Source organism: Ascaphus truei, chromosome 2, assembly GCF_040206685.1.
Source record: "Ascaphus truei isolate aAscTru1 chromosome 2, aAscTru1.hap1, whole genome shotgun sequence".
Taxonomy (NCBI): domain Eukaryota; kingdom Metazoa; phylum Chordata; class Amphibia; order Anura; family Ascaphidae; genus Ascaphus; species Ascaphus truei.
In genome coordinates, this window is record NC_134484.1 from 45,454,699 (window position 1) to 45,481,533 (window position 26,835).

The following is a 26,835-nucleotide window of genomic DNA, read 5'->3' on the forward strand; positions in this document are numbered from 1 at the left end:
AATAATAATAGTTGTGATAAGAATCTAATAAAACAGAATAGAGCTGCAGCATTGGAAGGGTGATTGGCACACATTGTGTCGATCTATTTCATATTTATTTCACTTTCAAGTCACTTGTTTAAGTAAAAAATAAAAGCTAAGTCACTCATTAGAACTTTAATGTGTAGCCAACATGTGCACTGGCATCTGCTGCTTCTGTATTTATTATAGTAATTGTATTCACGGCCTCTTCTTGTAACAGGAACTGAACTTGTGTTCTTTTCCCCAGTTGACTACTAATCTGATTTGTGTAGTATAGGGAGAGAGAAGTGTTTCCCTAATGCTGCACTCCAAGAAACCTCCCCCCCACCCCCCCAAAAAAATATTAAAAATGTAGCTTTAATAAATACATATAAGGAACAGACAACTCCGGATATTACCAGGAAACTAGGGTCGCAAAGCAAAAAATTTAAAAACAATTAAAAATTAACTAGATTAGATAAGCTGTGTGTTCCTTGTCTTCCTTCCATGTCTAAAAACACTTTCTCACCCTACCTTATCTACAGTACATCTCTGTTTTTTTTTGTTTTGTTCCCCCCCCCCCCTCTCTGTTTTAGCCATAGATACCTTTGTCAATCAGTATTGCCGACCTGAGGAAGAGAGAACTCTTGAAAGCTTGTCCTATGACATAAATTGTTAGTCCAAATAAAAAAGGTACCACCTAATACTGAAGAACTCATATATTCACACACACCACACACCACACACACACACACCTGGTTAGTTATATAGATCAGTGCTGAGACTGAGAATAACCAGAGACCAACCAGTAAAATATGGACAAAAAGATGTCCATCTGGATCTCCAAACCGGAGTTCAGTTCCAGTGTCCAGAGTGCACTTAGTTAGTTTGTACAGGGAGAAAAACACCCCCTGCAGCTGTGATATCCCTGCCGAAGGAGGTGTTTATATTGCCTTGGTCTTAATGACACTATTAGGTATAGCAAAAAAATAATTATATATAATTATTAATTAGCAAGTGATTGGGGTTACTAGAGAGGCAGGATTATATATATATATATAATCAAAAAATAAATAGATGATACCGTTCTGTGGCTAACGAAATGCTTTTATTTGTGCGAGCTTTCGAGATACACTGATCTCTTCTTCCGGCGATGTTACAACCAGTTCATTACAAGCCTGTCACGAGAGCTTGCGACAGGCTGTAATTTACACCAAAACTATATATAAATATATATATACCTGGGTTTGAACTGGGACGAGACTTAGATATGATAAATAGAATTTATTCGTGATAAAGGTGAACACAACAGATTATACAATAACAGGCAAAATATAGACACTTACGTAAAGATTATGGCAAGAAAGCCAGCAGGATCACAGCCTGCCACTTCTTCCATATTTGTGTTGACATCACAGCAAAACAGGCAGGACACATGCATGCATGAAGATCATTTGCATGAAGAACAATGAACAGCATATATATATATATACCACGACTATTAAGGTTATGGTGGGTAAAAAAAGTGACTAAAACCCTGCACAGTAAAGCATAAAGCAACTGTAAATATTCCAGTATATTCATTTGCATGTCTTAGACAGGTCTGCAACCCTGTCTTTCACCATTATCACCCAGCAAACAGCACTTCCACTGCAGCAAGGGATTCTGGGAAATGACATGCAAATGAGCACACAGTGCCACTTTTTATCTCATGCTCACATTACATGAGCAACCCTTAGTCAATGCATGCTGCTTTAAACACAGCTTTTAAGCAAGGACTTGGGAGATGCAAAGTCAGTTAACTCACTCACATACATGTTTCAACCTTGATGGGTATCATCAGTGTGAGGTTGGCTTGCTGACATTTGCTCAAATGAGATAAGAGTAGGTAATCACCACGACTATTAAGGTTATGGTGGGTAAAAAAAGTGACTAAAACCCTCTATATATATATATATATATATATATATATATATATCAGATGGCACACACATATTGCAATAAAGTAGGTGCTTATCCCATATAGACAGTAGGTATAAATGGGCTCCTTACCAGGCAGATCCCGAGTCCCAGGCCTACAAAGCAAGGAAGAGACAGCACACTCGGTAGTATCCAAAAAAGAAGTGTATTTGTAGAAAACAGGCACATTCACTGACGTTTTGGTCCTAGAAACAGGACCTTTCTCAAGGGAGTGTGCTGTCTCTTCCTTGCTTTGTGGGCCTGGGACTCTGGATCTGCCCGGTAAGGAGCTCATATCTATCTATATATCTATCTATCTATATATATTCTGCCTCTATTATAACCCCAATCACTTGCTAACTAATATCCCCACCAGATACAGCAACAAGTAGATGGAGTATTAGCCGTAAATTCGGATAAATTAGATTTTAAAGGGCTGTAGGAAGCCTGCTCAGTGCGCACACGCTCCGAAGCCATACGTTTCACCATAAGGCTGCACTTATAGCGCCGGCAACGCGCCATCACGTTGCGGAAAAAAACAAATGCTTTGTCGCCGGCGCTTATAGTGCACGCGACGGAGCGGCAGTGCTACCAGAAATCTGGTAGTCACTGAGATTTGATTTTTTCCGGCAACGGTCTCCCCTTACGACCAATCGGGAGCTTCTCAGTGCCTCTGCCCTCCCCTTTTATGACGTCATCCAGCGACGTCGCCTAAACTTCAAAATACAACTCGTCGCGACGGGTGACGTCATCCGTCGCCGGCTTCTGCACTTCTTGTATACAATAATTCTCAAGAGTTTGATAAAGTGACAATGTGTCTGTACTCCTCCTATATAAATCTACAGAGTTACACAGTATCCAGCTCTCTAACTGTATATACCAGTACATAGCAAATGATGTCTCCGGAGAGCCTGATATTTATACTATAATTCATAGGACTCTTCCCACCCAATCTGGGTCATTATGTGCTGTAGCATCTGATTCTATATTCGCACCCGGCTACCTTTTTAATTTTTAATTGTTTTTACATTGAGGCATGAATCTCACTGTGGCTCTATTCTGCAGATAAAGCAGCCATGCCTCTTAATCAGAGTTCCTTCCAAAGGCCTTTTTATTTCACCTTCATTGGCTGATTGTGATGAACAAGTAACCACAGTAACCTCATGTTTGATGTTCAGGACCCACAAGTCTGTTGGAAATAGCTTTTCACTGACCCTAATAAAGCAATTGGGTGTTTTTCAGAGACTTGTGAAGCCACTGCAAGAGACTGAGCTCGTAAACATGATCACGAATAAGCTTAGACAATTTTAGTTAGTACACAGTATTGTCCACTTCAGTTTACCTTGCGTAACTCAACGTTCACTTAAGGGGTTCAATTCGGCACCTTCACATGAGCTAATCCCTGTGTATTTCTTGTTGAATCTTAACGATATCTTCCAGAGACCAAAGTGGTGTTGTGAAGTTTTATGGCAGCTTTGCTTTTAATAGAAAACGAAACGTGTTGGAATTGGAGATAAAACAGGACTATACCTCCCTGGGGACCCAGAAATATGTGGTAAGATGGCTTTTTTAATGACCTGTGTGCATGTTTCTATTTGGCTGCCTTTTTAGTAAGATCCACCTGAAATAGAAGCATAGCGCTAACGTAAAACTTTGCAAATGACTTATCTCATGGACGAGGCATACTTTTATGTTCTATTATATTTTCATGTTTCCTGCTCCATATTCTAAACTGTTGAGTGATATGGCTTGAGCTTGTTTTTAATTTCATATGTAGTGACACAGAGACCATTTCTCTCTATATCTATATTTATACACATACACTAAACAATACATCCACAGTGTATATTTACAGTTGCAGCCAGGTGATTGTAAACTGGTAACTAATCTGCCGCTCCGTTTTGATCTCGTATTCAGATAATATTGGAAGCTTTCTTGTCATCCCCGAATATACTGGTTTCAAAATGACCTACAGTAGGAATGAGTAATTGGACAGACATATACATAGGCCCACAGTCAGTGGTGTGAAATGGTTTTTATAAATCCAAGAATCTTGTTATATAGTGCTGTTTAACTTGTGTTCTGTAAATCTTGCGCTCGTCTGTGTAAAAAAACAATGTAATATGAACAGGATGCAAACGAGAGGTAACTCTCAATGTATTACTTCCTGGTAAAATATTTTATAAATAAATAAATAAAATAAATAACTTCTGACATTTGTAGGTTAGGTGTATTTATTGTCCATAAATGCAATGCTTTTGTATGTAGATGCTAAAGCCTCTCTATTTGTTATTCTGTAAACATGTCTTCCCTGTTGAACTCATCTCAAGCATGACATATTCGCAATATATTTAATAGGGGCTAAAGTATTGTGCAATATATGTAGCACACACAGTTCATAGGTTTTTGTTTTGTTGTAGGGCCCTCTTAAGGTGACCGTGCAAGAGCTTGATGGATCTTTCAACCATACACTACAGATTGAAGAAAACAGCCTTAAGCATGACATACCCTGCCACTCTAAAAGCAGAAGGTAATCATTAGGTGTGTCGCAATAAACGCAATGTCAACTGCTAACACACCAAGGGTCTCTTTTGATAGTTGTGTCATCAGATCTTTATCTGAAGTTGGCCAAATGTTAAAGTGTATTGGAAAATACTTATACTTTTACATGTGTTTCCACTTTTGGTTCCCCTCACAGGGAGATCTGGTCTTTTAACTCTTAGAAACATAGTTCTCAATCTCTCATACGAAGAAGAAACATCTTACAAGTATATGCTGTACCTGGCCTATGTTGATATGCAGCAATCTGGTGAACTAAAAAGAGAAAAAGTGCAAAAGGAGCATATGTGCAGAGAAGCTTGACCTGTTCAAGGGTGCTAGTGTCCGTAGGTGTGGCCACACCAAATAAATACAGAGAAACCAGGACAAACAACAGGTTGGGAGGGACTCGGCGCGCCATTCAAAAGGACTCGCCGTCCGTAGGGTCCTTCATACGGGATAAACGAAGAGGGAAATCTTAGTTCAAATCCCCATTTACACTTCATAGGAACATGCAAAAAGATACAACGTTTGTGACTGCACACAGGGTTGTATTTTTATTTTTTTTGTATGTTCCTGGGAAGTAAAAGTGGGGATTTTAACTAAGAATTGACTCTTCGTTTATCTTGTATGAAGGAATCTACACCCGTGAGACCTTTTGAGTGGTGTGCGGAGTCCCTCTCAACCTGTTGGTTGTCCTTCCTTCTCTGTAATCTGTTAAACTCTACTTTAAAAATGAAAAAAAATTCCAGTGTGTTACTGATGCTTTTAAAGATGCTGTCCCACGTAGGACCAAGTGGCCATGACGCAGCGACCACTTCACGGGGACTCGCACTCCAGGGCGCCATGACGCAGCGACCACTTCACGGGGACTCGCACTCCAGGGCGCCATGATGACACAGCTGCCTCATGGGCACTTTGCTGGCTTATGAGTTCAGCGCTCCTGTGGATCTGCTGGACGCTTCCATTTACGTCATCAGCGCTCATGTTATTGCAGCGCGCCGGAGGGACGGTGCCGCGGCGGCCCTTTGCGATAAATAAAGCACCGAGATAGTTAACTACACCAAATTGTAAAAAAAACAAGAAAAATGTGCCTGCCGTTTGAGGCCGTGGAATCACAAATGTTTCTTTTGTTGACAGAAATAAGAAGAAAAAAATTCCATTGATGAATGGAGAAGAAGTTGACATGGATCTCTCTGCAATGGAGTAGGTTTAACATTCGTTATAGTACATAATAGCTTTGTGTTTAGTCTCGGTTGACGATTTTTCTTTTTTTTCAAGAAATGCCTAAGCTCTCCTGAAAAGAAATGCAATAACTATAAGCAAGTATGCATGTGGCATTTAGACACAAGCCTTGTTCTCCTGTAAATGTAATATACACACAGTATTTAAATCTTAGAATGTATAAACAAGCTACCATTGCAATATTTTCCTTTAAGAAAATAAATAATAATTAATTGCAATGTCATTTTCTTTAAAAGATTTTTTTTTTTAATGCACAATAAGGACCGTGAAAGTAAATTTTCATTTTTTACAGTCTACAAAGTTTCCCCCCCCCCCCCCCCACTTTAAGGGGGATTGAATTTAAGGGAGCCATGTACATTGATAAGACAATAACACCTTTCAACCACTTGGTGTCTGACACTAAGTGAATTTGTTTGTACATTACCTCGATTACATACCATTGACTACAATAACAGGTTTACACCTGATATCTGGCATCGTTGGTAATTCTTTTATTCCAGTCATATTGTCAGACGAGATTCTTCTTACTCACCGCTAAAATAAATGCAGTTATGAGTTGCATCAACAGTTTCTCATTTTTCCTTCCAGCGCTGATTCTCCATTACTCTGGATAAGAATTGATCCAGACATGTCCGTATTGAGAAAGGTAGAGTTTGAGCAGGCCGATTTCATGTGGCAGTATCAGCTGCGCTATGAAAGGGATGTGGTTGCCCAGGAGGAATCTATTCTAGCTCTGGAAACCTTTCCCACGCCCGCCTCAAGACTCGCATTGACGGATATTCTTGAACAAGAGCAGTGCTTCTACCGAGTGAGAATGATGGCGTGCTTCTGCCTTGCCAAGGTGAGTTCACAGTGTGCAGGCAAGATTGATTATCCATCAAGAAACACGTCCTGATTCTCCGAAGTGCATTTTGTCAGTGAAAACCTTTCGTTTTAATTGGGAAGAAGCATTTTGGCACCAAGCCATACACGGCTACTGTGGTCTAAATTGAAACTGCTTCTAGGAGAGTTTGATCTAGCCTTTTCCTTTTTACTGAACGTTGATAAACTATTTCTGTCACCGTGTTACTGAACAATAGAATTTCTTACCTTTAACTGTTTGATGTCAGAGTAGGCTGCAAAGGATTACAATGCTACAGTACCTAACCTTGTTTGTCAACTCTGTGTAGATTGCAAACTCAATGGTGAGTACATGGACTGGGCCTCCAGCAATGAAGTCCCTCTTCACACGTATGTTTTGTTGTAAGAGCTGCCCGAACATTGTTAAGACTAACAACTTCATGAACTTCCAAAGTTACTTTCTACAAAAGGTAAACGACTGATGTGGTTTGTGTACTCTCTATTATTAATAAGTTAATACCAGTTTTACATGTCAAAATTGTGTGTGTGTGTGTGTGTGTGTGTGTGTGTGACACAATTCTCACACGTGTGGAAATGAGGGCATCTCCAACCCATGACTGTGACCCTCTTGGGTTTATCATTAAATACAGTTAATGAGTTTGAGTTCTCCTTTGAGGAACCTGTGTGCTAATTACGAGATTGCAAGTAACGTGATTAGAAATACACTCATACGTGATATGATTTGGGATTTAATGATATACATTTGAGAAAGTCCCACGATATTCCTTTTATCTTGTTTTTTGTTTATGAATTTTCCTTTACTCATTTTTGTAAATGGTTTGAAAAACAAGAAAGAAGTAGACCTGTTCAAAATACCAACATTGTTTTTTTTCTCAATTTATTATTTTAACGGCGTGATAAGCGAATAGGTTCAAGCAATAGGTAATAATGAAATGTTGTAAAGATGCATGAAAGAGGCTGTTTTCTTAGTACCTGTGTCTAAAGGTAAAATATTGCAAAGCAACATGGGGCAGGTTGTTTTAATACACTTTTTAATCAAACAATATTTTGATTTTGTTACATTTGTATTTATTTTGTTGCATTTAAATGCAACTGAAAGAGGGGGTACAGAATATAAAACTGCCTTCATGCCCTTTTTGTATGTTTATATTCTACATTTTGAGGGGGAAAAAAACTTCAGCTTCCTGAAAAGTTTTCTCTATTTGTGTACATGACTGTATGATCATGATGCTATTTCTCTGTGACCCACAAGAGGGAGCCCTCTCTCTCATTAATATATCACCCCCCCATAACTTTTAGATGTTTAATAGCCTATATGCAACACTGAAAAAATGTACATTTATTTTGTAATAAATAATCGCTATTGCACAATGTGCTATCCCACATTCCAAAAACACATTGATGACAAATCAACAACATAATAAGACTTATTTGTAAATGCTCTACAGAGTAGGGGGGGGGGGGGCAACTTCAGTCCTCAAGGGACACCAGCAGGTCAGGTTTAAGGATATCCCGGCTTCAGCACAGCCACCTGTATTGAAGCCTAGATATCCTTAAAACCTACCTGTTGGTGGCCCTTGAGGAGTTGCCTTTCCCCCCTCCCCCCCCCTGCACTACAGTAGGTTAAGGAGTCCTCTTCTAGCACCTGTATTTAATGCTCGAGTCACTGAGCCAATCCATACGACACATTGTGGCAGCTTGAGAGCAGCAATCCTGGCTGCTCGTTTTTTAGGCGTTTTAAACAGTGTTTGAATTATGGGAGTCCCGGGAGTGGGAACACGCTATTTTTATTCATGTGCATTCATTGGCTCTAGAAAGCTTTGAAGCATTTTCACCGGTCTTACTTTAGTAGTTAGATGTAAAGGTTTGTTATCATATTAGTAACAGCGGAGGCATAATATTTGACCGGGTGTCTTGCAGACTATGCCAGTTGCTATGGCCTTGCTGAGAGACGTTCACAACTTATGCCCCAAAGAGGTTCTCGCATTTATTTTAGACCTCATTAAATACAATGACAACAGGAAAAATAAGGTAAGAATCACAATGTGTTTGTATTATCTTGTATCCTAGTGTTACCTACAGTATAAGTATACACAAATGAGCTATACAGGCATACCCCGCATTAACGTACGCAATGGGACCGGAGCATGTATGTAAAGCGAAAATGTACTTAAAGTGAAGCACTACCTTTTCCCACTTATTGATGCATGTACTGTACTGCAATCGTTATCAGTGGTTGACAAATCACCAAAAAATCTACTCGCCACCTAGTACCAAACGTGTGCTGCTTGGGCCAATATTTACTCGCCCGGGGGTTAAATCCACTCGCCCGGGGCGAGCAAATGTATAGGTTTGTCGAACACTGGTTACATGCATAACTGATGTAAATAACGCATCTGTAACAGGCTCTATAGTCTCCCTGCTTGCGCACAGCTTCGGTACAGGTAGGGAGCCGGTATTACTGTTCAGGACGTGCTGACAGGCGCATGCGTGAGCTGCCGTTTGACTATTGGGCGATATGTACTTACTCGCGAGTGTACTTAAAGTGAGTGTCCTTAAACCGGGGTATGCCTGTAGGTATGTACCTATCTATATATTTACTCTCAGGGGACTGAAAATATATTTACTATATATTTACTCCCTGGGGACTGAAACGTTGGGCCTGTGTGAATTTTGGATGCAATAATATTCTTTTGCCCTAATTTAGTGTGGTGCTCGTAATATAGATCACTTATGATATAATTTGGACTATCCCTTATCTCCTCTACCATGCACCACGACTGCCTTCTGGAAAGACTTTTAACCCCTGTTTGTGCGGCCATCGTGTGTGTGTATGTTTGTATATATGTACATGTGTATATACAAAAGGGAAAAAGAACCAGCGCTTCACTTAGAATAGTGAATAAAATTCAATGAAATAATCTGAGCAAAGTGTATGGAGGTAAAAGAAATCCAAAGCAGAGACTAAAGAAATATGCAGCTCAAACAAAAGATTTTCCAAATCTAAATCAACAAATATAGTAACCAGATTAAGCGCAAATGTCCAAAGAAATAAAATATTATAACAGTTTATTAAGTCAATTAATAAACGCCCCTATAAAGATAATCTATATGAGATAGGTATAAACGAATACTGATACTGCTTTAAAACTTACAAATAAAAAAAATCAACCCATACAGCTGATACTTAGTGGGAGAGGAGAAACCTGCTGATGTTGTATACACAATAATCAAAGGACTAACCTCATTTGGGGAGACCAGACAGATAGCATTGTGACACTCGATCATATAATAATGTCCAGAAGAGCATAAACAAAGTGTTGGAGAGTTCCGTTGGATATAAGTACAGTACATGTACAGTGCTCTGTATTATTCTCACCACTGTTCACTCGTTAATGATGGTATTAGGACGTCCGATGGCTGTGTTTCTCACCGCAGGGAAACCGCAATTTTGCCAATCCGGATACAAATCCTAAATGATTACTCCGAGTGAATGCTGCCCCGATGGAACGGGGGAAGGGTGAAAGGAGGGAGGGATGACCGCGCAGCCAAACCCTAGTCCATCCGTGTACTTTAACTACACCGGGACTCCACACTCCTTTGGATAATAAGCTTTTTCCATGAGCACTGAATGCCTTACTTCAGCTCAGCACTGTATACTCCAAGCTGCAGAACACCACAAACTCCATAGCTCTTATGGTCTCCGTCTTCGTCTCGCTTCCCACAGCAGATAGCCAGCAGGAAATCCTCGCACAGCTGATGAGTGATTTCCAAGGGAGTGTGGAGTCCTGGTGTAGTTAAAGTACACCGAATCATTTAGTAATCATTTAGGATTTGTATCCGGATCGGCACATTTGCGGTTTCCCTGCGGTGAGAAACACAGCCGACAGACGTCCTAATACCATCATTAACGAGTGAACAGTGGTGAGAATAATACAGAGCACTGTACATGTACTGTACTTATATCCAACGTAACTCTCCAACACCTTGTTTATGCTCTTCTGGACACTATTACTATAGTGCCGACGAGTATTCTAAAACAAATCTGGGCCAATCACCAACAAGACCCAGGTACATGCTTGGTACATGCTGCAACATTTCAGTGACCTTTCTGCAGACAGACTAATGGCCCATTGGATTAACAGCGGGGGACTGAATGGGACTGCCAGGGACCCCTGCTGTGTTAATCCGATGGGCCATTAGTCTCCGCAGAAATGTCACTGAAATGTTTGCAGCATGTACCCAGCATGTACCTGGATCTTGTTGGGGATAGCCCCAGATTTTCCAAAGCAAGTTTAAGGCAAGTTTTAGAATACTCGTCGGCACACCTGTATATGATCGAGTGTCACAACACTGTCTGGTCTCCCCAAATGAAGTTAGTCCTTTGATTATTGTGTATACAACATCAGCAGGTTTCTCCTCTCCCACTGTGTATCAGCTGTATGGGTTGATTTTTTTTATTTTTAAGTTTTAAAGCGTTATCAGTATCCGTTTGTTTATTTTTATAGCTATCTCATATAGATTATCTTTATAGGGGCGTGTATTAATTGACTTAATAAACTGGACATTTGCGCTTAATCTGTTTATAATATGTATGTATCTATCGCACACACACACCACACCACACCACACACACCACACACACCACACACCACACACACCACACACACACCCCCCTCCCCCCCACCATGCTGCAGTATTTGGTTGGTCTGGTCCTCGAGAATCCCCAGCCAAAGCGGATAATACGAATAATCACTGAATTACCAAGGATACCTTGTGCACTAATATTGTATGAGAAATGTGGTGCTGTGGTTGTTCCCTGAGGTTAAGAAATAAAACTTTGTTGCAAATTAGGGCAAACAATCTGTGGGGGTTGTAAACTTTGAAGTGAGGTATGTTTTTTATCATTATCTATTTCAGGAAGTTTCATTTTCTAGTTATTACCTGAATATGACAAGCTAAGAAAGTTTTGGCATTTTCTCGAATATATCTGGCACCCATACTTATAAGTGCCATTTGTGATAGAGTTGTGTAGTGTAGCATTTTTCTCCCAGTGGGACTCAAAGCACTTCCCAATGAAACAAAAGAACACATTTAAAGCTTTAAAAGAAACCAATCACAAGATAAAAAAAAATATTAAAAAAATTGAGATTACAAAAACCCTCCCACGTACAATGTTCAATAAATAGAAATACCACTACTCTGGTTAATATGTAAAGCCATCATTCAGGCATTTTAAAATACTATCACCGTTTCTAGAATCTTGCACCAAAGGGGTTCAAATCTACAGTAGTTATATATTCATAAATGAAAAAGCACACAGCTGTGCTGACAGCCTTCTACTTCATAAGGTTCTATTGAGAAGCATCCTACTTAATTCTCTATTATGTTGTGCTGTAGAGTCTCAAGATGGCAATTACAGTCACAGTAATCATTTTCCTATTGATATGTTCCCAAATGGTATAATCTGCCATACGTTTTTCCTCGACCTCATCCCGTTTACATAAAATTTAAAGGCAGGACCTCAAATAGGAAGAATGGTTTTCTTTATTCACTGGGGATGGAGGTGTCCCAAGATTAATATGTATATAGAAAACAAGTTTTGTGAGATCTGGTAAACATTATAGGCTTTTCCTCATATATCTGATCTTGTTCCCACTTGTTGAATCATCTTCGCTGGAAGGACATTTGACTGATTTTGTTTACATGATCTGTTGCCAGGAAATTATTTTAATTAGTTTAGCATGGGCACTTTTTTTTTTCTCTTACTGTGTGCACCAAATGTTTTTTTTTTTATTAATGTGACCTATCCAATATTTGATGATTAGTATACGAGCAACACATTTTAGAGCCGCAATCCCCCCAAATGCCAATTTAAGTTTATCTTGCCCCATATGCATGTGCTGCTTTAAAAAAAATAAATTTTCGTAGTGTTTAAAAATGGTTTACTTAATCCCGGGCACTGTGCTCTTGGGAGTTGGGAGTTGGGAGTTGACTTGGGGTTGACAAATCACCAAAAAATCTACTCGCCACACAAAAAAATCTACTCGCCACACAAAAAAATCTACTCGCCACCTAGTACCAAACGTGTGCTGCTTGGGCCAATAGGAGCTCGCCACGATGTTAAATCCACTCGCCCGGGGCGAGCAAATGTATAGGTTTGTCGAACACTATATATACATATACATATATATATATATATATATACATATATACACACATACACACACATACATACACACATAAGCAAGTAATCCAAAAGGCCTGGTGCTAATCCCATAAGTAAATGCAGATAATACGTTACCATCCTGAAGAACGGCAAAGAAGAGACAGCACTCAGTAGGTAATGTTCAAAAGTGTATTAGAACAGACACAAAAAACAACGTTTCCATGCCGCAGAGGGATCTTCAGGGTGGTGTGCAATGAAGCCAGAACCATGAGTGACTTTATACCAACTCCCCAATGCACCTAATCGCCAAAACAATGAAAAAAATCACAAAGCCCGCGAGAAATCCCTCCAGGTGTCTCCGACCATTAGTGGGCGCCATTTTGAAACGGCTGTCAAGCAGGTATCCACTCTGAGTCCGTGTCAGCTGTTCTGTTGTAGCTGACTGGGTAAGGGGGTCTTCATGGCGATCCGACCGCACATGCTTACTCCAGTAGTGCGGCTATCCATAGCGAAGATGAGAAACCTACGGAGAAAAAACTTCCCACGGGCTTTGTATCAAACTGGATACGGGAGGGAACATTGGGTGAACAGTGAGGGAACAAATAATTAAGTACAATGGAAGAATAGTAGATATGTCCTGTGAACAAAACAGGTAAGTGAGATGAGTAGATCTGGACCATGTTCTAGTTTACAGTCGTGTGTAGAATATCATAATGAACAATGAACAAGACCGAAATTACATTTTTGGACACTGGTGTACATACTGAATGACAGACTCTGCACTAGAATTGTCAATAAACCTCCTGACAAGAACACACTTCTTGATGCCAAGAGACATCACGCCCTTCCATTAAAGAAGGGCCTTCCATACTCACAGATGCGGAGTACGCAAGATCGCGAGCAATCCATCGGATGTGGAGGAGTCTCTATCCAAGCTTGCTGATAGATTCTGGGATAGAGGCTATGATGAAGGTGAAATACAACTTGCTTTAGCCAAAGCAAGAATACCGACCAGAAAAAAACTACTGGAGCCGGCAGTCAGACCATTGAAAGATACCCGTAACAAACAGTATTAGACAGCACACAAACTATGTGTAGTGTGAAATAATCGGTGCAAAACGGGAACAGGGAGGACCCTATTTCCTCCCAAAATAATCAATAAACCACAAATGTTCCCAGAACTCAAACGAAAAGAGCAAAAAGTGAATGGATCAGCTTAGAGGGAACTTAGAGTCCAGTTAGTGCAGGAAATGTCCAAATGCAAGCTGCTTGCACTAGGAGGAGTGTGCTGCCACGACCCGTTTTTGCATTTGGACATTTCCTGCACTAACTGGACTCTAAGTGCCCCACAGTGGGTCATTAACCCTTTAGCACCCTGCTTTGCCAGCTAACTCTCCTGTATAGTGTTGGTATATTCTTTTGAGGTTCAGACCCTGACCATCCAGTTCCCCTGTCATTTACATTACTTGCTTAGGGTTAGTTGGTCTGATTCTTGTGCCTCACAGCCTATCTTCATTCTGTTGGGATATTCAGTGATAGTTTTGTCACTGTGTCTCCCAGGGACATTGTTGCAGGGTATAGGGAAGTACCAGGTGGCTGCGGTCTACCTGGGAACGGGCCTGTAGAAGGGGTTCTCATACCCCGAAACGTGACGTTGCCCCCCTTGCCCTGGACTTTTTACCCCCTGTTTTTCCCTTTTTTCCCCATCCCCTCTCCCTTTTCCCCTTCCCTGTCCTTGTTCCTGCCCCAGCACATATTGCTTTCTTTTGGTCTGCGACCAGTTTGTGCATGATTCGTGTACCATTAGATGCTTTTTTGGCTGATCCATTCGCTTTTTGCTCTTTTCGTTTGAGTGCTGGGAACATTTGTGGTTTATTGAAAGATACCCGATTTTAATGTAGTCATTACATATAGCCTCAAACCTTATTCAAAATAGCGTGCATAATAATTGGCATATCTTGGCAAATGACAAGAAAATAGGCCAACATTTTGCTAATCCCCCCTCTTGTGTTATAGAAGGGTGCCCAGTTTGGGAGATTTTCTAACACGATCTGACCTTGTGGAGAAATATGTGATTACACCTTCTTGATTGACAAAGACTGTAGGGATATACAAATGCCATGGTTGCATTAATTGCCAATACATGGCAGTGGGCAAAACATTTGCTCGTCTGCATAATGGTAATCCTATCAAGATTTTGGATTTTCTAAACTGAATCTAAATTTGTGGTGTATTTCATCAAATGCCCCTGCGGTCTGCACTATGTGGGCAAAACCACAAGAATGCTTGAGGAACGCATAGCTATGCACAGATCCACAATAAGGGAAGCTCTCCTTGGTGCCGATGGAGGTGACAAACTGAAACATTTACCAGTGGCAAGACATTTTAAATAAAGGAAGCATAGCCTTGCAACATTCCGGTGCATGCCTATCATACAGTCGCATGTCCCCACAAGGGGAGACGATAGAAACAAACTCTTGATACAATTAGAGGCCAAGGTGATACCCAAACTGAATACTATGTCACCTAGAGGGCTCAATGAGGACCTCAATCTGTGATGCTTTCTGTGATTGTCCTTCAGTTGTGCTAACACTATCATGAGTTTTTCATCCAGTGTTCACACTGTCAGCCTGGATACATGGGCTTGAGATCATTATGATATTCTACACACAAGTAAATCTGGACCCTGTTGTCTGATATTGCTTTTGATTTTATTATATTCCACTGCATTGTGGATCCCCCCCCCCCCCCCCTACCCTGAAGAAGATCCCTCTGCGGGATCGAAACATCGGTTTTGTGTCTGTTCTAATACACTTGAGTAATAGATAGTAATACTGCACCCCAAAAAATATATAAGGTAAATATACTTGCAATTACCGGTGCTCCTGATTCAGGGGAAACCCATCTATAAATTCCTATACTTAGTGAAAATAGATGATCCAGAAGACTGCGGATATTCCATAGAATTTATCGTCAGAACAGGACGACGTTTCAACCTTCAGTGAGCAAGCCAGTCACTTGAAAAAGACCTCACTGAAGGTTGAAACGTCATCCTGTTCTGACACAATAAATTCTATGGAAAATCCGCAGTGCCCTGGATCATCGATTTTCACTAATACACTTTTGAACCTTCTGAGTGCTGTCTTTTCTTTGCCATTCTTCCGAATGGTAACGTATTATCTCTGTGTGTGTGTGTATGCATACATACATACATACATACATACATACATACAGTTGTGTGAAAAAGAAAGTACACTCTCTTTGGATTTGATGGCTTTACATATCAGGACATAACGATCATCTGTTCCTTAGCCGGTCTAAAAATTAGATAAATACAACCTCAGATGAACAAAAACACATGACATATTACACCGTGTCATGATTTATTTAACAAAAATAAAGCCAAATGGAGAAGCTATGTGTGAAAAACTAAGTACACCCTTACTGCTTCCATAGGAATTAAGATGCTAATGAGCAGACAGGTGCTGCTAATCAAATGCCCTTGATTAATTGATCATCAGCAAGTGTGACCACCTCTATAAAAGCCGAAGTTTTCGCAGTTTGCTGGTCTGGAGCATTCAGATGTGTGTTAACACAATGCCAAGGAGGAAAGACATCAGCGATGATCTTAGAGAAGCAATTGTTGCTGCCCATCCATCTGGGAAGGGTTATAAGGCCATTTCCAAACAATTTAAAGTCCATCATTCTACAGTGAGAAAGATTATTCAAAAGTGGAAAACATTCAAGACAGTTGCCAATCTTCCCAGGTGTGGACGTCCCAGCAAATTCACCCCTTGCAATGACCGTGCAATGCTCAGAGAAATTGCAAAAAACCCAAGAGTTACATCTCAGACTCTACAGGCCTCAGTTAGCAAGTTAAATGTTAAAGTTCATGGCAGTACAATTAGAAAAAGACTGAACAAGTATGGTTTGTTTGGAAGGGTTGCAGGAGAAAGCCTCTTCTCTCTAAAAAGAACATGGCAGCACGGCTTAGGTTTGCAAAGTTTCATCTGAACAAACCACAAGACTTCTGGAACAATGTCCTTTGGACAGACGAGACCAAAGTGGAGATGTTTGGCCATAATGCACAGCCACACATTTGGCGAAAACCAAGCACAGCATATCAGCACAAACACCTCATACCAACTGTCAAGCACAGTGGTGGAGGGGTGATGATTTGGGCTTGTTTTGCAGCCACAGGACCTGGGAACCTTGCAGTCATTGAGTCGACCATGAACTCCTCTGTATATCAAAGTATTCTAGTGTCAAATGTGAGGCCATCTGTCCGACAGCTAAAGCTTGGCCCAAATTGGGTCATGCAACAGGACGGTGAACTCAAGCACACTAGCAAATCTACAACAGAATGGCTGAAAAAGAAAACAATCAAGGTGTTGCAACAGCCCAGTCAAAGTACAGACCTCAACCCAATTGAAATGCTGTGGCTGGACCTTAAGAGAGCTGTGCATAAACAAATGCCCACAAACCTCAATGAACTGAAGCACCGTTGTAAAGAAGAGTGGGCCAAAATTCCTCCACAACGATGTGAGAGACTGATATAAAGTCATATAGAAATCGATTACTTCAAGTTATTGCTGCTAAAGGTGGTTCTACAAGCTATTGAATCATAAGGTATACTTAGTTTTTCACACTTGGCTTCTCCATTTTGGCTTTATTTTTGTTAAATAAATCATGACAGTGTAATATGTCATGTGTTGTTGTTCATCTTAGGTAGTATTTAGCTAATTTTAAGACCTGCTACAGATGATTGATTATTATTATGTACTGATATGTAAAACCATAAAATTCAGTGTGTGTGTGTGTGTGTGTGTGTGTGTGTGTGTGTGTGTGTATCTTCAAGGTACTGCTGTTGCAAACACTTTTTCTTTGACTTCATCCTACCATCTTACTTTTTATTGTCATTTTGGTACTCGACTGGATTCCATGGAATATTAAAGACCATCTTTGTTCAATGATGATAAGAAAATATTTATTTACAAAATGTGTTCGAAAGATAGGATTATATGGGTTACAAAAAGTTGAGGCCTATTGTCGTTTGAAATGGGTGAATGTGTCAAAGTTTGAGCCACAAATTGTTTGTATTTTTTTTTTTAAACAAATTTTTTTCCCCTGTGCCCCCCCTGCCGGCTCTTCCCCTCTCTTCATGCCCCCACCCTCTTACCTTGGCATCTGCGTCAACGTGATATCACATGACCTCGCTGCGTCATTTGACGCCGTGTTGCCATGGTGACGCGTCTCAAGGAGCAAGATAAGGGCAGTTTAGAGGCCTTCACCGCTTCCCCGGCACTTAATTTAAGTGCCTTCGGGAAGCATGCGGGGCCTCTGTAAATCCCGCGTCCCCCGCAGACAATCTCGCGCCCCACCAGTTTGCGCACCGCTGCTCTATGGGGCAGGCCCCAGTGGCTGTGTGCGCGCAAAGCGCTGTGACGCGTACGCTGGCAGGGAAGACAAGACTTGTCTTCCCGTGCTGCGATGCGGTCACGTGGCCGTGCGCAGCCTAAGGCAGGGCAGATATGCCCCGTCATGGCCCACCCCCCTCATCCCCCTCCCCCCCATGCTCTCCCTAGATCTCCCCTACAGACCGCCGATCATGGCTGTAGTCTCTGCACGCGCTGCAGGGAGGACTGGGGCCGTAGCTTAACCCCCATCTAGAATATTCACAATTAACTGTGCGGTGGCGATTGGTAGGTATTGCAAACACATGAAGGTAGGTGATTGTCAATTTTTAGACCAAAGCCGCGAATAGCCGCTGCTTTGAAAAAAACGCCATATTCTGTAGCAAACTAGGATGTTGGCTAAAGATTTGTAAATATCTAGCTATAGTAAAGACTGTATATGGAGTACACAATGAACATATCACCTGATGCACCCTTCTTTTACTTAAAGACCAAATGTTTTTACATAATGTTTTCCGTCTCTTTAACAATCCCTTTGGTCTATAGAAACACTTTTTAAGCTCTTCTGGAGGGTAATTCTCAGTAGGAGACTAGGTAGGCCTTAACTCTTATTTGATTTTAAGTTCTGCGTAACAATAAAACAAAGCCTTCTCCTTTTGCTGATGTTCAATGTCCTATAATACATTGCACTGGTTTCTAACTCTGTCTTGTTTTAGTTTTCAGATAATTACTACCGAGCGGAACTAATTGATGCACTTGCCAATTCGGTGACACCCGCAGTCAGTGTTAACAATGAAACCCGGACTCTGGATAGTCTAAATGCTGATGTCCGTCTTATCCTTGAGGAGATTACTCGCTTTTTAAATATGGAAAAGCTTCTACCTAGTTATAGGCATACTATAACAGTAAGGTACGCTTCATCTTTGTTCACCGCCATGACAAGCTGAAAGATTGCAGTAGGCTTGCAAGGAAAAGCTATCCAATGGGGTGGCTGGTGACTGCCAGATGAGAAACTGTATTGGTGGCAATGCTGTGTAAACTAATGGATTACACGGTCACTTGAAAGTATTACCACTGTGTACATTTTGTAATTAGATTAATATTTAGCATTGTTGTTTTTCTCTTCTTAGCTGCCTCAGAGCCATTCGTGTGCTCCAAAAGAATGGTCATGTCCCGAGTGACCCATCTGTCTTTAAGTCGTACGCGGATTATGGGCACTTTGTGGATGTCAGGGTGGCAGCTTTAGAAGCCGTTGTTGATTACACAAAAGGTAACTTTTTTTTTGATGTGGTTTAGTTTTTGCTCATATTGGTTAACTATTGTATTTTTAAGGGAGCGCCCTGCTATTCACCCCATCACCGCTGGGGCACCTAATACCATTAACACAATCACTGCTGAGCCTACTTCAAGCTTTGGCAAACCCATTGGTGTTCAAGAGGTCTTGTGCTATTGCATCCATCCATTAAGAGTTTGTGCTACGAATCCTATCACAGTTAAAGTACCTTGTGTCCTCCCTCGCTGCTTCAGGTGCGATAAACCAATGAGTGATTACAAGCTTTGAGGCCCCTTGCCCTGGTGTTTTGTAAGATTGCAGATGTCCCTGTTTATGTGCATTGATGTAAGGTTAAGAGTTTGGTTATTATCACACAATGCTGCACCCATTCCCTTCGAGTGGAATTACCTGATGGATCCCAAACTCTTCTTGCCAACTAAGCTCAGACGCAGATAGAAAAGGAAATAAAGCTCTAATGCAGAAGAACAGCATTGCTAGATGTGTTTGTTATTACCAGAAGCTGTAATGAGGCCCATCAACATTTGTTTATCAATAATCCCCACTACAGGGGCAACTGGGAAGTATTTGTTAGTTAACCAGATTGTTTATTGAGTAGTTACTTGGTTGGCTTTATTTGTCTCGTACAGTATGCACTATCGAGAGTATATTGGACTATTGTGTACATAGCTTAGCTCTGTCTGTCGTTATTTTCATTTCAGTGTTTAAACCCCTGTTGTTTTGTTACGATTGTTAATTTTAATATAGCACAAACCATGAATGCAGCTACACCATTTAAAATACATAAAGTGACAACCCGGGACAATTGTGAGCATTAGCCCTGATTTGTAAACGTAAGGAAAATTAAATAGAAAACAAAGTATGTCCCAAAGAGGTGACAATGTAATAAATATGGAACGGCATCCATATGTACTCAACTATTCAGAGTTTGAGAACGTTGCAGCTTCATTAAAAATACAGAAATTAAAGTGAAAATGACCTTTACCATGCACAGTACTTTGGAAAAAATTTGACTTCCAATTTTAAAAATTTTTTTTTTTTAAACAAAGGTATTTGTTATAAGGCCAAAAAGATGTGTTACTGAACATCTTGTCAGCAAGTCTAGGTTCTATTTCCTTCAGTCTACCCAATCCATCAATTTATATGGGAAACAAAATACATGAGACTAACCTCTATCAGAATAGCCAGTCAAAAATGTTTGTGGGTTTCCTTCTATAGGAAAGTGAATGGAACGGTATGAGGTGGTTCCAGTAGAATTGCTATTATGTGAAATTCTTCAACTTGCCCATTACATTTTTTCCTTTTTTTTTTTTTTTAAAGAAAAACATTTTTTTTTTCTAACTACAGTACAGTACTTCTAAATTAGAAGGCAAGTGCATATTATTTTGACTATATGGCCATTAAAAGGAAATTAATATAAATGAATATAAATGGATTAATAATTGAAAAATACAAATGTGTATAAATTGCTGGGCCATAATTTAGGGAATCTGGGTGTTTTTTTGTTACTTTGGTAAACCTGGTGAGCTCAGACTTGGGAGGGGTCTGATTTCCTCTTGCTACTAACTTTTCAACAAGCGTTTACACAGACAACACCCTCCCTTTCCTATCTTCCCTTACCTTTGTTCTACCCTGTCCACTTTATGGACAAGCACTTCAACATTCGAAAAACCCAGAACAAAAAGTAAAACAAAATCCTAGAATGGATTGATCCTTTAAAGCAAATTATATAAATGGCAGTGACATGTTGAAGGAGTTTAATCTGGGTGACTGATGACTTTTTCTTTTACCAATTATTTATCACCTAAAAGTAAATATGTTTGGAAACATGTTGAATAGTGACTTGGGAGGGATTTATTTCCTCTGGCTAGTTCCATTTGTCTGATGTCACTGTGTTCAACAAAAGTTTGGGCAGCCGGACTTCCTCCCTCTGTCATATCTTACACAGCCGGGCTTCCTCCCTCTCTCATATCTTACATACCCGGGCTTTCTCCTTCTCTCGTATCTTACATACCCGGGCTTTCTCCTTCTCTCGTATCTTACATACCCGGGCTTTCTCCTTCTCTCGTATCTTACATACCCGGGCTTTCTCCTTCTCTCTTATCTTACACAGCCGGCTTCCTCCCTCTCTCGTATCTTACACAGCCGGGCTTCCTCCCTCTCTCGTATCTTACACAGCCGGCTTCCTCCCTCTCTCGTATCTTACACAGCCGGCTTCCTCCCTCTCTCGTATCTTACACAGCCGGCTTCCTCCCTCTCTCGTATCTTACACAGCTGGGCTTCCTCCCTCTCTCGTATCTTACACAGCCGGCTTCCTCCCTCTCTCGTATCTTACACAGCCGGCTTCCTCCCTCTCTCGTATCTTACACAGCCGGGCTTCCTCCCTCTCTCATATCTTACACAGCCGGCTTCCTCCCTCTCTCGTATCTTACACAGCCGGGCTTCCTCCCTCTCTCGTATCTTACACAGTCTGGCTTTCTCCCTCTCTCGTACCTTACACAGCCGGCTTCCTCCCTCTCTCGTATCTTACACAGCCGGCTTCCTCCCTCTCTCGTATCTTACACAGCCGGCTTCCTCCCTCTCTCATATCTTACACAGCCGGCTTCCTCCCTCTCTCGTATCTTACACAGCCGGCTTCCTCCCTCTCTCGTATCTTACACAGCCGGGCTTCCTCCCTCTCTCGTATCTTACACAGTCTGGCTTTCTCCCTCTCTCGTACCTTACACAGCCGGCTTCCTCCCTCTCTCGTATCTTACACAGCCGGCTTCCTCCCTCTCTCGTATCTTACACAGCCGGCTTCCTCCCTCTCTCATATCTTACACAGCCGGCTTCCTCCCTCTCTCATATCTTACACAGCCGGCTTCCTCCCTCTCTCGTATCTTACACAGCCGGCTTTCTCCCTCTCTCTCGTATCTTACACAGCCGGCTTCCTCCCTCTCTCGTATCTTACACAGCCGGCTTCCTCCCTCTCTCGTATCTTACACAGCTGGGCTTCCTCCCTCTCTCGTATCTTACACAGTCTGGCTTCCTCCCTCTCTCGTATCTTACACAGCTGGGCTTCCTCCCTCTCTCGTATCTTACACAGCCGGCTTCCTCCCTCTCTCGTATCTTACACAGCCGGCTTCCTCCCTCTCTCATATCTTACACAGCCGGCTTCCTCCCTCTCTCGTATCTTACACAGCCGGCTTCCTCCCTCTCTCGTATCTTACACAGCCGGCTTCCTCCCTCTCTCGTATCTTACACAGTCGGGCTTCCTCCCTCTCTCGTATCTTACACAGCCGGCTTTCTCCCTCTCTCTCGTATCTTACACAGCCGGCTTCCTCCCTCTCTCGTATCTTACACAGCCGGCTTCCTCCCTCTCTCATATCTTACACAGCCGGCTTCCTCCCTCTCTCGTATCTTACACAGCCGGCTTCCTCCCTCTCTCATATCTTACACAGCCGGGCTTCCTCCCTCTCTCGTATCTTACACAGCCGGCTTCCTCCCTCTCTCGTATCTTACACAGCCGGGCTTCCTCCCTCTCTCGTATCTTACACAGCCGGCTTCCTCCCTCTCTCGTATCTTACACAGCCGGGCTTCCTCCCTCTCTCGTATCTTACACAGCCGGGCTTCCTCCCTCTCTCGTATCTTACACAGCCGGCTTCCTCCCTCTCTCGTATCTTACACAGCCGGTTCCTCCCTCTCTCATATCTTACACAGCCGGCTTCCTCCCTCTCTCGTATCTTACACAGCCGGCTTCCTCCCTCTCTCGTATCTTACACAGCCGGCTTCCTCCCTCTCTCGTATCTTACACAGCCGGGCTTCCTCCCTCTCTCGTATCTTACACAGCCGGCTTCCTCTCTCGTATCTTACACAGCCGGGCTTCCTCCCTCTCTCGTATCTTACACAGCCGGCTTCCTCTCTCGTATCTTACACAGCCGGCTTTCTCCCTCTCTCGTATCTTACACAGCCGGGCTTCCTCCCTCTCTCATATCTTACACAGCCGGCTTCCTCCCTCTCTCGTATCTTACACAGTCTGGCTTCCTCCCTCTCTCGTATCTTACACAGCCGGGCTTCCTCCCTCTCTCGTATCTTACACAGCCGGCTTCCTCCCTCTCTCGTATCTTACACAGCCGGGCTTCCTCCCTCTCTCATATCTTACACAGCCGGCTTCCTCCCTCTCTCGTATCTTACACAGTCTGGCTTCCTCCCTCTCTCGTATCTTACACAGCCGGGCTTCCTCCCTCTCTCGTATCTTACACAGCCGGCTTCCTCCCTCTCTCGTATCTTACACAGCCGGGCTTTCTCCCTCTCTTTCGTATCTTACACTGCCTGGCTTCCTCCCTCTCTCATATCTTACACAGCCGGCTTCCTCCCTCTCTCGTATCTTACACAGTCTGGCTTTCTCCCGCTCTTGTATCTTACACAGCCGGGCTTTCTCCCTCTCTCTCGTATCTTACACAGCCGGCTTCCTCCCTCTCTCGTATCTTACACAGTCGGGCTTTCTCCCTCTCTCGTACCTTACACAGCCGGGCTTCCTCCCTCTCTCGTATCTTACACAGCCGGCTTCCTCCCTCTCTCGTATCTTACACAGCCGAGCTTTCTCCCTCTCTCTCGTATCTTACACAGCTGGGCTTCCTCCCTCTCTCGTATCTTACACAACCGGGCTTTCTCCCTCTCTCGTATCTTACACAGCTGGGCTTTCTCCCTCTCTCTCCTATCTCAGGCCAGGTCCCCACTGGCTACTGCAGCGCCCGCTGTTGGGGACGCTGCAGGGACAATAGCTGCTGCACAATGGGACGGGGCCCGCTGTGAGGGGGGGGCGCTGCGCTCTGCCGACAGTGACTCCTGCTCGCAAGAGAATTGGGATCAGGAGTCGTGACGGAGCACTAAGCCACGTCCCCCGGCGGTTCAGCCAATGAGGGCGAACTAGCCGGGTGACGTCACGGCCGCGCCCCCGTCCCTCCCCCATCACGCCCCCCCCCTATCTTTTGGTCGGCAGCTCCCTGCAGACCAGGGGAATCGGCTGCACGCGCCGCCAGTCTCGCGGGCGCGCGTGCAGCGGACGTACTGGGGCCTCAGCCTTACACAGCCCGGCTTTCTCCTTCTCTCGTATCTTACATAGCCGTGCATAGTGTGTGCAGTGATTAATGCAGTCTATGCATGAGGCATATGAGCCATACATATATTATATGGTTGTTCTTGGCCCCAGATGGTCACTAATGTGACTTTTATTGTAATTGCTTTATATACTGTATGATGGCTAATTTTTAGTTGTTAGGTCCATTTGGACCTGTATTAAATTACTAAATACAAATAAATTTTTACTCCTGGTGCGCTGTGTGCATATCTTTTAGTGTTGAATAATAGTTTTAAAAAGATGCAGGAAGTATTATCTAATACTGCAGAACTGATTAATTTAAAAAAAAAACAACAAAAACCCATCTAAGATTTCACGTTTTGCTGCTTTATTGCCTGACATGTTGGTGGCCCTTGAAGACTGAAGTTGGCCACTCCTGTTATAGAGCAGTTCCTGTAGCACATCGTCTGAATAATGGCTCACGTGAGGGTTTGAAAAGATATGACATGCTTGCTTTGTTTCGGTCAGTATATGTGTATAATACATGGGAATTAAACATTTTTGCTCACATTTATACAAGGTTTGCAAATAATATGTTTATTGTGTTGGTAGTTGACAGGAGCTATGAAGACCTGCAGTGGCTGCTTAGCATGGCCCAGAATGATCCATTACCATATATAAGGTATGTATAAGCATACAAATGCTTCTTTTTTTAAAGTGTGTTGTACTGTACTGTATGTGTGTACAGTATGTACACTTTACACAAAGTCTGCACAAGGTTTTACATACAGTACAGCTTGCTTCACCAGCTGTGTTGGATAAATGTGTACATACTTAAACTAGTAGATGCTAGAAAATAAATACAGACTACTTATTTAATAGATAGTATGGATTCTTAAACACCGTTTTTTAAGCTAACGAAAATGTAAATGAAGTGCATCTGCCATCTATAGCTTTACTGTTTGCTTTACTGCTTGCTTAGTGCATTTAAGTGCATGATCGCATCAAATAAAATATGTGTAGTACAAGGTATTATAGCTTGCTTTCTATGTCAGGATACTGAAGGGTTTCAGGTTAGATGCCACAGAGTGTAAAGAAGTTCTCTCTCACTAGATGGGGTGGAAGTATTACATATAAGGGGGGTGCTAGTGCAGCATTACGTATTCAGTCTTCCAGGTTACATCTTGAACTGCTGACAACATACGTTAAGTATATTATAAGCAGACTTGAACATCAGTGGATCTGTTCAAGGGGAGTCAAATATGATTTACTTCCATCTCCAAACTGTTGTAATTATGTCATCCAGATGCTAGTGATGTCAGTTAAACAGTTTTGTGTTAATCTCTGGGGGTCTGTGGGTGTTCAGTTAGTGCCAGAATTCATTGTTGTATAACGTTCTTTTTAGTTTATAAGCGACCTCAGAGAAACCATAATAGTTTGCATGTTATCAGTTGTTAGCTGTTGACGCCATTCAAAGTGTTTCTTGTCTTATCATAAAGTAAATATACTGTGTTCCATGTACATTAAAAGCATCAGAGTGGGGTATTATGTTGGGTTGTTGTTGAGCATCCGTTACATTTCCATAGAGATTAAAATGCTTTAAGTGAGTTTTAGGCAAAACTACCATATACTCAATGGGTCAGTTACCTTTACAAATCACTTCATCAGGACTATACCTAAACAGCACAATATTATCATCATGAAAACGGAATCTGCCTGTAAGACATTTCATAACCTAATCTAATATCATAGAGAAGTGAAGAGGCCACATTTCTAGTGGGTGGTGCTTTGTTAGGTTTGCACAATCAAAGCAAGATCTAAGCCAGTGTGTCCCAGCGGAGGATCGGCGGCACCCTGGGGTCCCATGAGAGGATCAAAAGGGTGCTGTGAGATTTCCCAGAGCAGGGCGAGAGTAGGGCAGTTTCCTCTATCCTGATTGGCTGCCTTATCCAGCAGCAACCAATCAGGATGAGGTGTCAGGGGCCTGTGGGGTGTTGCCAAGCAGAGGAGGAGGAAGCAGCATGGGCAGTAGAGGTGAGGCTGTGCGTCTCTGTCCTGTGTGTATTTGTTCTGTCGCACGTGTGTTTTCTATGACTGTCCTGTTGTGTATTTTCTATGACTCCCTCTGACACCCTGCCCCTTTCTCCTGTGACAGTCTCTCAGACCTGTGTTTTCTGTGACCCTGTCCTGTTGTAGGGGTTCCTCACCAACTGAGCACTGTGGTTAGGGGTACCCCGTGAGAAAAAAAAAGGTTGAAAACCACTGATCTAAGTATATAAATTGTTTATACTGCAACACT

The 26,835-nt window shown here is 42.2% G+C and overlaps 1 protein-coding gene across 4 annotated transcripts in view; it reads left to right on the forward strand.

Moving 5' to 3' along the window:
• TAF2 (TATA-box binding protein associated factor 2) overlaps positions 1-26,835 on the forward strand; it is an 87,361-nt gene that overhangs the window by 38,675 nt on the left and 21,851 nt on the right. For all 4 annotated transcript variants that reach the window (XM_075582360.1, XM_075582361.1, XM_075582347.1 and 1 more), the window contains exons 13-21: positions 3,400-3,514; positions 4,380-4,489; positions 5,638-5,703; positions 6,331-6,583; positions 6,912-7,052; positions 8,524-8,634; positions 18,903-19,096; positions 19,317-19,456; positions 25,149-25,218. In XM_075582360.1, the coding sequence (XP_075438475.1) occupies positions 3,400-3,514; positions 4,380-4,489; positions 5,638-5,703; positions 6,331-6,583; positions 6,912-7,052; positions 8,524-8,634; positions 18,903-19,096; positions 19,317-19,456; positions 25,149-25,218 (1,200 nt within the window). The remainder of the gene's footprint in view (positions 1-3,399; positions 3,515-4,379; positions 4,490-5,637; positions 5,704-6,330; positions 6,584-6,911; positions 7,053-8,523; positions 8,635-18,902; positions 19,097-19,316; positions 19,457-25,148; positions 25,219-26,835) is intronic.